Source organism: Onychostoma macrolepis, chromosome 14 (genome assembly GCF_012432095.1).
Source record: "Onychostoma macrolepis isolate SWU-2019 chromosome 14, ASM1243209v1, whole genome shotgun sequence".
Lineage (NCBI taxonomy): Eukaryota > Metazoa > Chordata > Actinopteri > Cypriniformes > Cyprinidae > Onychostoma > Onychostoma macrolepis.
The window spans coordinates 22,942,060-22,957,309 of NC_081168.1; the positions used below are offsets into that span (position 1 = coordinate 22,942,060).

The window sequence follows — 15,250 nt, forward strand, 5'->3', positions numbered from 1 at the left end:
CATTCTGTATAGCCTACAGATTTTGATTTGTATATTACATTTTATAAAAAAAAGTATGTATATGTATGCATATATATTCATATACATATATATATATATATATATATATATATGTGTGTGTGTGTGTGTGTGTGTGTGTTTGTGAGTCTTCTGATTGTTTGATAGAACGGTAACCAATACAGATGGTAATGCCATGATGTTCTTTTAAGTACATACAGTGCCATCGATAAGTATTGAAACAGTGAAGACAAAATTGCTCTGCTTGCTGTGGAGTAAAGACATTTACAAATACGATTAAAAAATGAATATGAGACAAAACTACAGAATGTCACAATTTATTATAAGCTGTTTCAACACATACATGTATTACCAAATAAAAAGGACAGCACTTTTAGAGTTCATCCCACTCATTGATGTGAGCATAAGTATTGGGACAGTTGAACTAAAGGCAAATGTAAAAGCAGTGAGACTGTGACCCAGACTCTCATTACCAGACTCTTGGTCTCATCCTGCAAATGCATTTCCCAGCAGCCTTTAATGCAGCCAATTCCAACTGTTGCTTGTTTTGGGGAGTTTCTGCCTTTACTCTTCTCTTCAGCTGGTGAAATTCATGTTCAATCAGATGTAAATCTGGAGATTTGGGCAATCTAAGACTTTCCATTTCTTTGCCCTGATAAGCTCCTTGACTGAACTGGCAGGGTGTTTTGGGTCATTGTCTTAAAGCAATACGAATCGCTTTCTGATGAGTCTGGTGGCATTTTCTTGAATATTGGTAGCCAAGATGGTTTTGTACCCTTCCAAATTCATTCTGCTGCTGCCATCATACATTAAGTCATCAGTAAAGTTGAGAGGGCCTGTTCCAGAGGCAGCCATGCAGGCCCATGCCATGACACCACCTCCACCATGCTTTACAGATGAGGCTGTTTGCTTGGGATAATTGCAGTTCCCTTTTTTCTCCACACTTTTGCTTTCCCATCACTTAGATAAAGGTTAATCTTTGTCTCATCTGTCCATAAAACTCTGTTCCAAAACTCTACTGGCTTTTACAAACTAATCTTTCCTTTCTATTTTTGGAGTTGGTCAGAGGTTTGTATCTTGCTGTGTAGCATCTGTAATTCTGTGTCAAAGTCTCCTGCGGACAGTAGATTGTCAGAGCATCACCGCAGCTTTCTGGAGGTTGTTGATTTTACAGACACACATTTTAGGATTCATTTTCACAGCTTTTATGATTTGTCTGTCATCAACTACTGTTGTTTTCTCAGCCGATCAGGTCGTTGTTGGCTGCTTATGGTCTCCAAACTCTTGATTTCTCCATGCCCTTTGTTTTTAATTGACTTCCTCTTTTCTTTTAGCATCCAAATTGCTTGCTTTTCTCTCAAAGTCAGCTCCCTCATCTTCATCCTGGTTTGTCATCCTGTGTGTGTCATATCAAATGCAAGATTCAGAATGCCGAAGTAATGGATATAAGTTATATAACTGATACGACACATTCCCTGCTTTTAACATCTGAAGAATTAATGCAACGGGACACAGCTGATCACTTAGAAAGACCTGTGAGGCAACTGTCCCAATACATGCTCACATCAGATAGAGGGATGAAACTCTAAAAGTGCTGAACTTCTTAGCTGGTAAAACATGTATGTGTTGATTCACCCAATAATAAAATGTGACATTCTGTAGTTTTGTCACATATTCATCTTTTAATCATATTTACAGATTTCTTGACTCCACAGCAAACAGAGCAATTTTGTCTTTACTGTTCAAATACTTGTGGAGGGCACTGTATAATTCATTTATCATTATATCATATAACATTTAATATCTTTATACCCTTCAAATCCCAGTTGAGGCAATTTTCATTTGAATCACTTTTTTTTTAGCATACTATACTGCCACAACGTGGACATAAATGTGCATTGCATGCATAAATACTCAATATGTGCATAAATACTCAATACATTTACAGATGAACTCTTTTAGTGAAAAGAGTTAAATATTCTGCTGTTAAAATAATGTACAAATCTGAAAAGAAACATATCCAACTCAAATCATATTTATTTGTATAGCGCTAAAATAAATATTCCAAAAAGAAAAATTCTATACAGAATTATATGGAGATTTATTTATGGTGAAAACCAGGTCTGGGTCTGTCAGAACAGTCCCAACAGACTGTACAAAGCAGAATGAGACTGATTATATAAGTTTTATTTATTTATTTTTAATTTTAATTAAACTATTTATTTGTAAAACACATTGAATTAATATAATAAAATAACATATTAACCGAAACTAAAAAATACATTTTACTTTGACATTTTAAGGGTACCTGCACTGAGGTACAAGTTTGTAAACTTCTGAAAGCAACATTGAAAGCATTCAGAGCAAGCAAATAATTATTTGCCAAACAGGACATATAGAATACCGTCAGAAAAAGTGACATCGCTCAGTGCAAAAACATGTAATAATATTATACAGTGCTCCTGTAATAATATCTATTTATAGGTATATCAAATATATTTGCAGAGCATACTGTATAAAATGTATAAAATACGATATAATAATGATAATTGTTTTATTTTCGGCGGTGCTAAAGACTTTATTTTGAAGTTCCAGTGGCTCAGTAGGCCATTTTGGCTCCACGGTGGCTGGTTTCGCCCGCAGTGAGTTGGGCGGCTCATGCAGACAAACATCAGCTGAGTCCCGTCCATTCTGGCATGATCAAAACTCACACATTGGCCTCATCTACAGAGTGAAAGCGCCCGTGAAGCCATGTGGATTACCCCGGAGGAGGTGTTACTGGCCAACGCGCTGTGGGTGAGCGAGCGAGCGAATCCCTATTTCATCCTGCAGAGGAGGAAGGGACACGGGCGCGGAGGAGGCATCACGGGTATGAGATATCACCCAAATATAAACCATCGGGGCTCGTATGCATGACAGATCACGCATGCATAATGAAGGAGAGTTTATCAACGCAGTTATACTTACTGATGATTCATTACAACATGTGGAATAATATATAGGTGGATTTGTTTTGGTCGCATCTCTTCATTGATGCTGACTGTGTTTGCGTCATCTGTTTATATTTGACGTGTTTATGAAATGAAAATTCATACATGCTTTATGTGTTAAATGCAAGTATATTTATGTGTTTGTAATTTATAAGTGTATGGTTTAAAGTTGATTTTACGAAATACAGTAATAAATAAATTACAGATGGTTGAAATGATAAATTTAACAGATCTTGGGTGCTTGATATTTGCCATATATTGTATAAAACACACTTTTTAGTACCGTGGTTAAATGGTTTAACATTGTTATATATATATATATATATATATATATAACAATGTTAAGCCACCTGGCCATGGTACTGTGTATATATACATATGCCATGAAACTAGAAAATTATTTATTATTAATAATGTAGATTTATAACTAAATCTATATCTTGAGTTTCATGGGAGAAAAGCCTTTGTTTGGTTTGTGTTGTGTCACAATATGTTAACTTCTTATTCCTTCCTGAGAAAGATATTCATATGCGTTTCCTTGGCTCCTAAAAGAAAACAGACAAAAACAGGCACTTTTTAAGAGGAGTGTTTCACATGACAGCAGAATGACTACATTCACCTCTGAACCCGACTATAAACTCAATTACGTTACGAAGACCTCAGCATTACCCTGTTGTTGTCTGGAAGTTACATCATATGGGTGTTTTGTCAGACTCTTATTAGAGTGTGTGTTAATGTCACGCTTGTGCAATATTCAACACATTATGCATTGAAACAACACTTTATCCCTTTTGAAGAAGCCAGTTAGTGTTTATGTCTCCATCAGTATCACACATTAACTGATCATGTGACCCCTGTAAGAGGAAGTCAAGATGTGTGTGACAAATGGCATGTCTTAAATTCCTCTCTCACACACGAGTGTTTATCTGGGTAAATATGTGTGTCTCAGCAATGAGAACTGAAGGAAACCACTGTGCTCTGACGCCTGTTATTGACTAAGCCGTTTTTTCTCTTCATACCACATGTTTGTGTGACCTGTAAACTTTTCTCTCTTTCTGTTTTTCTCTCAGGTTTGCTGGTGGGTACGTTGGATGTGGTGTTGGACTCGAGTGCTCGCGTGGCTCCGTACAGGATCCTGCACCAGACTGGAGAGTCACAGATCTTCTGGAATATTGCTTGTGGTCAGTATTTAAAGTCTGTAGAAAATCACTTGATATCCAGGTCCTAAATGTACACAAAATGGGGATTTGCCCACATGCTTAGTATGCAGAAAAAAAGCAACAACCGGATAATTTTAGTTTCAAACTCATTTATTAGTTGGTACTTATTTAAATATGATGTTATATAATGTATATTTAAATCTATAATTAATATTAATTTAATATTTAAAAAAAAAAAAATCATTACACGTAAATTTATAGAATATTATTTATTTTAAGTATATTAATATTAATTGGGAATTTCTTAGTGTTCTTACTTATAGGGTTATATGGGTTGGTTAAAATTAGTAATGGATGCTTTTGAAAACACTGCTTTGTGAAGCTTAGAAACCTTTGCAAATCTTTAGTTTCGAACCAGAAGTTCAGAGTGCGTATCGAATTGTCAAAGTTGTGTGATTTCAGTAAATCTCAGATTCTCAGTTTTATAATATAGACATTTTTAATGACACGTTTATATAATAAAGAAGGAAGCGTAGTAGTTAATTTTATAAGGGCCTGATACAGTGCTCCTGAGCTCGTACTCGTACTCATAAAAATGCTGCAATACCGAAAACCAATTCCACACAGCGTGTGAACAGTGCCATGTCCGGACAAGAGAGACAGACAACAGAACATCAGAGAGTAGAATGGAGTTAGAGATTAAGGATGTCTAAGTATATGTATGCAGTTAATATAATGTTAAACATTCAATATTCATGCCTGTATAGCTGATGTGTGCGAGCTGATAAGATGAGTGGTTTGAGCTCGTGGCGGCACAGATGTGCGAGCTTGTCGAGAGCAAGTTAAAAAAGCAAGTAAATCAATCCACAAGTTACTAAACTTACTACTTAACGGTAAGGAGAGAGAGAGCGTGCGCACTTCTGTTGTATGATCTTGATTGCTGTTTGCGCGAATGGCACACGCATCATTTGAATTAAAACTAAATCGTAAATATAGAAAATAGTGACATTCACTATAAACAACATTTTAAATGTCAATCATACACGACTTTATGGCGAAAGTGAAAATGGCAGCCTGTGTGAAATGCACTAGTCTATACGTGTCTCTCTCGTTCTGCACCAATACAAAAGTGTACGCACGCTCGCATGTTTTGCTTGCTTGAGGTTAATTGCATTATGTGAGTCTCTTTGGACTATAGGTCGCAGCACGTTTCAGATGAATAAAAAACGTGACTTATGTTTCAGAAAATGTGTTCATCACAGTTAAATGATTTATATATATATATGAGTGGTTCCCTGAATTTTTACAGTAAAACGTCTTGTGATTACAGTACTGAGCCGCTGCAATGAAGCAGCTCTAATACTATTAAATTAAAGATGAAGTAGGCTACCATAGAGAAAAAAAAAGAACAGTCAAAGTAACGAAAGCTTGTGGAATACATTTTAATGGTGGGCATAATTAATTGTGAAAATAACTGAAGGAAATATCTATTTTCTAAATGAACTTAGCCAACTAACGTTATACATATTCTTTTGGTTTCTGTACCCAGCATTTTAACAAAATTATAAATGGCAATGAAAATACAGGTATCGGTACTCTGTTTCGGCAAGTACCAAAAGTAAAAGTATCGGTATCGGCCTTGTTCTGGAAAAAGTGGTATTGCTGCATCCCTACAAAAATTAGAAATGTTGTCTTGGCAACTAGCGGAAATAAATTTTTAGTTAATGTTTATTTTATTGCAAGTAATGATTTTGTCCCTCCATCCACACACTCAAATGATTAATCCAACAATTACTCACTTAAAATGACAAACATCTGTAAACTAATACTGACTTTTTATTATAGGTGATCTAGAGCTCTTAGTCCAGCTAACAGTAGGGTTGGGTACCAATATGGCACCGGTACCTATGTAACTGGTATGTACTAGAACTGAATCAGAATGCAGATTTCGGTGTCTCGTTTCGGTGCCTGCCATGCTTGAGCGATCGATTTTGAAATATTTGTCCTTTGTTTCTCCGAAACAGATATAAGAAGCATCATCACCGGCACTGCACGTTAAAAATAATTTCATGACTGAGAAAATGCACGTGAACTCAAGTCGGAAAGCTCTAATAATACAAGTCCAACAAATCTTTGTAGTAACGTGAGTGTGCTGTGTTTTCACATTCCGACTTAAAAGCACAACTCGGGAAATGCGAGCTTGCTCTGACGGCAGCAGGTAGCCTTCCATTAACTAGCTAAGCTAAACATGCTTAAATTAAAATGCCTAAAGCTAAACTTCTCTTGTATTCACGTTTTAAAACCTGTTGTCCAACAAAAGAGAACATTATAACCTTTTTAGTCCACAAAACCAGTTAAATGCTTTTTTTTTTGTGATCTGATGTAGCTTCTTGTCACAGAATGAGGCTGAACATATGTTCCATAGGCTACTAATAGCAAAATCACTTTAAGGCAAGTCATGCCACTCGACGGCCATCTTTGAAACGGCTCTCGGGCATGCAAGTGCAGCTCCTATGTCTCTGAATGGGGAAACATCAAATTCTCCAAAACTGTTCGCCAAGCTTACGTTTAAATTTCATATCTGAAATCACCAATAAAATCTGACAACAACTGTATCATAAATGCTGTTTATTTTGCTCAAATAGAGTTAAAAAAAAAAGCTTATTTCTCAGGCTAGATCAGCCAGTGCGCATGCGCAGTCCTAGGCGCACGTCTCGGAACGCTTACTGTTTCTATAGCAACCGGGACTTCTAACGGCAGCTGCAGTGACGCGCTGACTTTAGAAGGCGGGGTTTCCTGCGTTTGAGCGGCCATATTGAGCATTGCATTTTTCCACATTCAAAACTATACAAGTGACACGTCTTGGGTATTCTATAGTCTTTGCTAATACATCGATTAGCAAACTATAAACTATACATCGTCGTAGTCGAGTGTTTATTGTATTTGTTTAATCATTCAAAACGTTTATATCTTCTGTTTACTCAGTTACAGTGATAGCAATGCCTTTGTCCATATTGGGGATTTCCTGGAGCTTCATGAGTTCCGCTACTTCTGTGACTGGATACTGGATTTTTTTTGTGAGGACGCCCTCTGGCGTCCAGTATGAATGAAAAAGACATCATGTGTTTAGTGCTAATGGCCAATCCAATTATTAATTGGTAATTTTTAATAAAAAATTTTCTTATAAGTATCGGTTTAGGCACTGGTACCATTTTAAAAGTATCGATTTGGCACCAGAATCGAAAAAAACAAACAAACAAAAACCATACCAAACCCTAGCTAACAGTTGATTGGTCTTTCTCCAGACGAATTGATTATTCTGGATTTCTTTAGTCAGATGACAGATAACAAAGGAAACTTGTCTTGATGTTTTCCTAAACAGATACTCTTTGACTTGAGCTGTTCTTTTTTACCCGGGTTCATTTATTGCTATCATCTCAGTGATGAAAATCTGTAGAGTGACTGACTGTGTTGAGACACATCGGCTGTATCTCCTGTGTAAACCTCACCTGACCTTTAAACAGCCGCTCTGAATTTGACATATTAAAGGCTGTGACACAGTTAATTCTGGTGGATGTGTGTCTCAGGCTCGTCTCGTAAGGAGATCACTGAACACTGGGAGTGGCTCGAGACAAACCTGCTGCAGACTCTGTCCATCTTTGACAACGACGATGACATCACCACCTTCGTCAAGGGCAAAATACAGGTGCGATTTTTGTTTTATTTGTCAAAGTAAAGACATGTATTGAAGCCATTAAATTAGGATTAAGTCATTTCTTCAGAGATAGTGAATTATGGTTGCTCCTCAAATCTTAATCTAGGTCTAAATGTTTCTCTGAATAAGTAACACAACTCACTCTCATTTTTTGTTAGTTGCTAGTTTTACATTTTTATGTTAAAAAAGGAAATAACCATGATGAGAAATGGGAATACTGGTTGTACTTGCTTTTTTGATGTAAAGAATGTGAGACTGTCACTCTGCATTTTCAAGCTGGAGTTTTGAGGCAAAATAAACTACAAAACACACAAGTTTTCAACACGGATAACAGAAATGTTTCAAATCAGCATGTTAGAATGATTTCTGAAGAATCATGTGACACTGAAGACTGGTGTGACGATGCTGAAAATTCAGCTTTGCATCACAGGAATAAATTACATTTTAAAATATATTCAAACAGAAAACAGTTATTTTAAAATGATGATAATATTCCACATTATTATTGTTTATATTGTATTTTGAATCATATAAATGCAGGATTGGTGAGCAGGAATATCCTTACCGACCCCAAACTTCAACTTGTTCTTTGTAGGGCATCATCGCTGAAGAGAATAAAAGTGGCAAACCTCAGGAAGACGAGGATCCTGGGAAGTTCCGTGAAGCCGAGCTGAAGATGCGGAAGTTGTTCGGAATGCCGGAGGAAGAGAAGCTGGTGAATTATTACCCCTGCAGCTACTGGAAGGGCAGAGTCCCGCGGCAGGGCTGGATCTACCTGTCCGTAAATCACCTCTGCTTCTACTCCTTCCTGCTGGGAAAAGAGGGTGAGGCACATGCATACTTGATGCATACTGCAAGATGTACAGTGGAACTAAATTTGTACAAAAACAGAAAATGGAACGCATCTAGAACCCAAACAAACAGTGTCATATTTTTGATAAATTTTAAATAAAAAATAAATAAAAAGTTTTGTTTTGTTTGTACATATATTTTTGCTTTTATAGCAAAATAATATATATATATATATATATATATATATATATATATATATATATATATATATATATATATATAAGAAACAAATATATAAACGTATGTTAACTAAAATACTATATATATGGTTTTTATGAGTTTTATGCAAACATAGATGTACATATTATTTAGAATTTTTGAGTTTGAGTGGAAACAAGTTATGCTAAGCTATTTTATTCAGCAAGGATACATTAAATTGATCAAAAGTGACAGTAAAGACATTTATAATATTACAAAAGATTTCTAAATGCTGTACTTTTGAACTTTCTATTCATCACAGAATGCTGAAAAATAATCGGCAGTCAGAAGAGAGAACAATGTCAAATTTACCGTCCCTCCCATAGATGCTGCATTAGAAACACCCTCGCATTAGCAGTAACTAGTTTTTTAATTTTTTTATTTAATGCAAAGGTGATATAATACAAAGTGTAGTGTTATAAATGTACAAAAAAAAAAAAAAGTTGTGAAAAGGGTCCATAATCGGAAATGTTTCTCGAGCAGCAAATCATATATTAGTTATTAGCACATTAGAATGATTTCTGAAGGATCATGTGACACTAAAGACTGGAGTAATGATGCTGAAAATTCAGCTTTGATCACAGGAATAAAAAATTACATTTTACAATGTATTCTCACAAAAAACGGTTATTTTGAATTGTAGTAATATTTCACAGTATTACTGTTTTTACTGTATTTTTTTAAAACGTTAAAAAAAAAATCTTACCAACTCCAAACTTTTGACCGATAGTGTGCATAAAATAACCACAGTATGCCACGACTGGCCAATCAGAATGAATTATTTCAGGTAGATGTTTAGTGATGTCATTTTAAATGCTTTGTGAAAAGGGCAGTGTTTCATATTGAATTAAGTGTTCTTTAGTGTGAAATTGTGTTAGTGCATTTTTCTTTTCTTCCACCACCCTTAATGAAATCTGTTCTTCCCCTTACTTGTTTTCAAATCTTTTTCATCTTTATTTTCGTTCATGTGACTGTAGTTTCGCTGGTGGTGCAGTGGACAGACGTCACGCAGTTGGACAAGAACGCCACGTTGGTTTTCCCTGAGAGCATCCGCGTGAGCACACGCGACACTGAGCACTTCTTCTCCATGTTCCTCAACATCAACGAGACCTTCAAACTGATGGAGCAGCTGGCCAACATCGCCATGAGACAGCTGCTGGACAACGAGAGCTTCGCTGCCGACCGCTCGCTCCCCAAACCCTGCAAGACCCTGAAAAACGTCTCTGCGCTCAAGAGGTGAGGAGACCGCTCACAGATGAGTCTTGAATTTCATTGTATAAACAGAGCACCCTTTTTGTCAGAATTGTCTGGTTTTATTTTGCGATTAATATTTTACAAGTTGAGTTCCTTTTCACGTGTTTCAGGGACTTGGATGCGCGTGCAAAGAACGAGCGATACAGAGCGCTGTTCCGGCTCACACAGGACGAGCGTTTGGATGGACACACCGACTGTACACTCTGGACGCCGTTCGCTAAGATGCATGTCGTCGGTCAAATGTTTGTTTCTAACAACTACATCTGCTTTGCCAGTCGAGAGGAAGATCTGTGTCAACTTATCATTCCTCTGAGAGAGGTAAACGCACACACAATAGTGCTGTCAAAAGATTAATCACATCCAAAATAAAAGTTTTTATTTACATAGTACATGTGTGTGTACACACATATAGTTACAACAGTTTGACGGACACTTTCTTTCTCTGTAGGTGACTATAGTGGAGAAAGCGGACAGCAGCAGTGTTTTGCCGAGTCCACTGTCGATCAGCACTAAAAACAAGATGACCTTCCTGTTTGCCAACCTCAAAGACCGTGACTTCCTGGTACAGCGCATCTCTGACTTCCTGCAGCGCACGCCTGACAGGCCATGTAGTCTAAGCTCTCAGTCCGTGAGTCAGAATTTATCAGAATAATATTTCATTTTATATACACTTTCGATCAAAAGTTTTGGGTTGGTAAGATTTTTCAAATGTTTTGAAAGAAGTCTCTTTTGCTCACCATGGCATGTATTTGATTTAAAAAATACAGTAAAAACAGTCATATTGTGAAATATTACTACAATTTAAAATAACTGTTTTCTATGTGAATACATTGTAAAATGTAATTTATTCCTGTGAACAAAGCTGAATTTTTAGCATCATTACTCCTTCAGTGTCACATGATTCTTAGAAATATATTTTAATATGATGATTTGCTGCTCGAGAAACATTTCTGATTATTATCAGTGTTGAAAACAGTTGTGCTGCTTCATGTTTTTCTGGAAACTTTTTTTTTTTTTTTTTTTCAGCACTCTGTGATTAATAGAAACTTCAAAAGAACAACATTTATCTGAAATAGAAATCTTTTGTACTATTATGAATGTCTTCACTGTCACTTTTGATCAATTTAATTGATCCTTGCTGAATAAAAGTATTAATTTAGTTCAAAATCTTATTGACCTTAAACTCGTTAACTAGAGTATTTACTTCATGATTCATGATTAAAGACATTTGCCCCATTAAAGCATAACTCGTTTCCATGTTTGTCATTGCTTCCAGGAGAATCCCAGCCCGAGTACGCCACCCTCTCTGCCCCCGTCCCCTCCTGTACTGGGGCTCGGAGAGATGCCCCAAAACCAACACTACAGCCCCAGTCTGCCCACTGCCAAGAAGGGCCTACTGCAAATCTACCAGCAGGACGTCCCGGAGGAGCTGGGGCCTAAAGTGGTGAGACACACCCCTCTCACATCCATCAGCACTCATGTGAAGTGGTTAAAACAATTAGGTGTAAAAGGATTTTAAAGTCATTTTATCTGCTTATTACTCAGCTAATTAGCACTTAAATACACTACAGTTCAAAAGTTTCTGCAAGATTCTTTGATAAATAGAAAGTACAAAAGGACTACCGTATTGTCCTGAATATAAGACGACCCCCCTTTTTCCAGATGTACCTTTTGGAAAAAGGCTTTTTGAAAACCAAATCTTTTTATTTATTTTTTTCTTTGTAAAACACATTTTTTCTTAAATTATTTTCAAATTGCATATTTTTCCTATTTTAATTTTTGTTATGAAAGTATGATAAATACTGGTAAAATGTACCAACAACGACACTGAGAAATATACACTTTTTGATATACCATTGAAATAACAGGTAGCCCATCTAAATTATATAACATTTAGGCTATCCATCTCATAGTAGCCTACCAAAATGTTATTATCAGTAGAAGTGAAATCTTATTGTAGTCTTCAAATCTGGGTACTGTCTTATGTTTTAAAATCACTTACCGTGGATGTTTGTTCCCATCAGACTAACATGACAGTCACGACTCGTGCCGCTGTAAGCTTTTCTTTTTCTTTTGATTTCAACACACATTACATTACATTACATTCATAACACACTCGTTTTATGCGTTTTTGGCGCCACCTATTGTTGTGGGTATATTACTGACATTTCAAAGTCTTTCTAGACCCTGAATATAAGACGACCGCATTTTTTCAGATGTATTTCCAAGAAAAAAACATCATCTTATATTCGGGTCTATACAGTATTAAAATATCTTTTTCACTTTTGATAAATTCAGTGCATTCATGCTGAATAAAGTACACGCTTCTAAAAAACAAACACAAACTTACTGACAAAAAAACAACTTTATTTTTGTTAACTATAACTTTGTGTTTCCTTGGTTATGTTTTGACCTTCCTCTTTCTCCTCCTCCAGACGAGAGAGAAGATGAAAGAGGAATCATGGAACATCCACTTCTTTGAGTTTGGCCGCGGAGTTTGTATGTACCGCACGTCTAAGACCAGAGAGCTGGTTCTGAATGGGATACCAGAGAGTTTGAGAGGAGAACTGTGGCTGCTATTCTCAGGTAATGAGTCCCCCAAACACCAGGGGGCGCCGCTCACCAAGACTACATGACTTTTTTTTTTCTTGTTTTTTTTTTTTAAAGTAATTTTGTTAGGTCAATTTTAATGTGTGTGTGTGTGTGTGTGTGTGTATATATATATATATATATATATATAAAAATAATCTGGTTAAGAGTATAATCTGGTTGCTTTATCTCTGTATACTTCAGTGGCTGCTGCTTGTCATTGTCCTTCAAGTCACCTTTATTTATTTACCAGACGAAACCCGCAGTTCAAAAGTTTATATTTCTATTTTAATTTTGTTGCAATTTCTAACAATAGTAGTATTATGTAATTAGGTATTTTATTATATTTTAATTATTTTGTTATATTTTTTTTTTAGTTTTATTGTATTTAATTGAGGTCATCACTGGGGATATGTCTCTGGGGGTCATCTGGGTGTCCTGGTCTCCGCTGACGATCAGGGCTGTAGACATCTGACGTCTTCACTGAATGATGTGGCCGACGTTTGCTCGACGTGGGTGTGTGTTTTGCGTTCAGTCAGTGGCGGTTCAAAAGTGTAGGCTCATGTTACAAAACTAAGCGACAGCACTGTCAGATGCAATCTATGCAGCAGTGTAATAGTGAACAAAGGAGGCAACACTAGTAATATAATGAAACGTTTATTAACAAAACACATCTACCTCAAGCAATGTCAAGCAACACGTCTCCCGGGTCCATGTCCAACCGCAACTCACGAGACGCATTCACATCAAATGTTGATTCAGTGATAGAATTACACTCACGAGACACTGCACTTATTCGCAATCACAAAAGTACATTATGTGCGTGTGCTAAAGCCTTGCCGGTTTAAACATTTCATTCGTGTGCTGCTCTGACGTGCACTTATTCAGAGCGCGTACAACTGAAGTGTGTGTACACTAAAAGACCGGTCAAACAGTATCTGATTACTTAGTTATCTTAGTTATCGTCTGATTGCGCTAATATTGTCAATAACACACAAGGTTTACATATAAACACAGTGCACCGCAGAAGCAAATGATTATGAATGTGTCAGGGAAAAAACAGTAAAGAGACTACATTAACATTTTAATAATTTGATAAACCAGTGTCGTCCTTGTTTTCGGCTCAAGAATGAAGTCGACGACACGGACTCGTCATCTCCACAGTAGTGTATGCAACTGTGTGTGTTTTCCAGTTGAATTGGTTCATGTGAAAGTAGACATTTCATTCTCTATAGATATATTTTTAATGTCTGTAAGGCAAAGATGTACATGGAGTTTAGCGCTCGAGTTCACAGAAAACGAGACGGCAGAAGCGTATCCTGTTTGCTTTCATCATTTTACAGAAGCGCGTTTTGTTATTGTGAGTGTGCACAAATAAACATAGAGTCCTTACAGATTTGAAAGATGTATAACTCTTATCTGCATAACCAAAAATGAGGGAGTATTTTAAGTGTAAGTGAGCGCACCTGCGCCTCCATCTGTCCTGCAGTGAGCTACTGTTTCCACTGCTTCCACACTCCGCACAGACACTGAATAGCACACATCTCTATTCAGACCACTGCATTATGGGATGCAGTATTCTGCTTTGTGTGCACTGTTTATATCCTGCACATTTTGGAAAACGCAGTACATCATTTGGGTATGCATTGCTTTAATGAACATTTGTGTACCGTGCACAGTTAACATGAGTATTAGCATGCTTATCCATGTATGTGTGTGTGTGTTGACTTCAGCTGCCTGTGTGTGTGACCGTCATGTTTACACATCAGTGTGAGATCTCACACGCTGTCAGAGAAAAGCAGACTGTCAGCTGTTGTTATAGAGCTGCTCTGCTCCTCATTGCGATCACATTATGACTTTTAAAACCTGTTATTTTCCCTGTGTTTCAGGTGCTCAGAATGAGATGGCCACACACCCGGGTTACTATGGCAGTTTGGTTGAGCAGGCTATGGGCAAATGTACTCTAGCGACAGAGGAGATCGAGAGAGACCTGCACCGCTCCATGCCCGAACATCACGCCTTCCAGAACGAGATGGGCATCGCTGCCCTGAGACGCGTCCTGACTGCCTACGCTTACAGAAACCCTAGCATCGGATACTGCCAGGTACACACACACACACAAGTCTGATGTTGAGTATACAGCAACAGTCAGCCCAAAAAGTATATGGAAACTTAACCCACACTTTCTATGAATGCCATTGGATTACTTTTTGCAGCTCTGTGTGGAGTTGTTGCGACCGATCTACCTAATGTGACCATGAAACAAACCCTGTGAACAACAAAATGTATTGTCATGATTGATTTATGGGTTGGTTTGTGTAATTCTTGGTCTGTACATGTAAAATATGTCAGATGTTTTTAGATGACATTAGTTTTGGGATCATAACATAAAATCAAAAGAATCACAATGAGAATTGCTTGGGCCTATATGCTTGTCTTGATGACAGAAGAAGCCATGAAAAACAACAACAGCA

The 15,250-nt window shown here is 37.0% G+C and overlaps 1 protein-coding gene across 3 annotated transcripts in view; it reads left to right on the plus strand.

Moving 5' to 3' along the window:
* The first annotated feature begins 2,619 nt into the window (after window positions 1-2,619).
* Window positions 2,620-15,250, plus strand: part of LOC131553097 (TBC1 domain family member 9B) — a 30,316-nt gene continuing 17,685 nt past the window's right edge. For 2 of the 3 annotated variants that reach the window (XM_058797483.1, XM_058797486.1), the window contains exons 1-11: window positions 2,620-2,887; window positions 4,079-4,189; window positions 7,756-7,874; window positions 8,479-8,707; window positions 9,911-10,169; window positions 10,298-10,505; window positions 10,636-10,815; window positions 11,464-11,631; window positions 12,212-12,241; window positions 12,623-12,773; window positions 14,666-14,880. In XM_058797483.1, the coding sequence (XP_058653466.1) occupies window positions 2,770-2,887; window positions 4,079-4,189; window positions 7,756-7,874; window positions 8,479-8,707; window positions 9,911-10,169; window positions 10,298-10,505; window positions 10,636-10,815; window positions 11,464-11,631; window positions 12,212-12,241; window positions 12,623-12,773; window positions 14,666-14,880 (1,788 nt within the window). In that variant the 5' untranslated portion in view covers window positions 2,620-2,769. The remainder of the gene's footprint in view (window positions 2,888-4,078; window positions 4,190-7,755; window positions 7,875-8,478; window positions 8,708-9,910; window positions 10,170-10,297; window positions 10,506-10,635; window positions 10,816-11,463; window positions 11,632-12,211; window positions 12,242-12,622; window positions 12,774-14,665; window positions 14,881-15,250) is intronic. The other variant, XM_058797485.1, reaches the window with a different exon arrangement.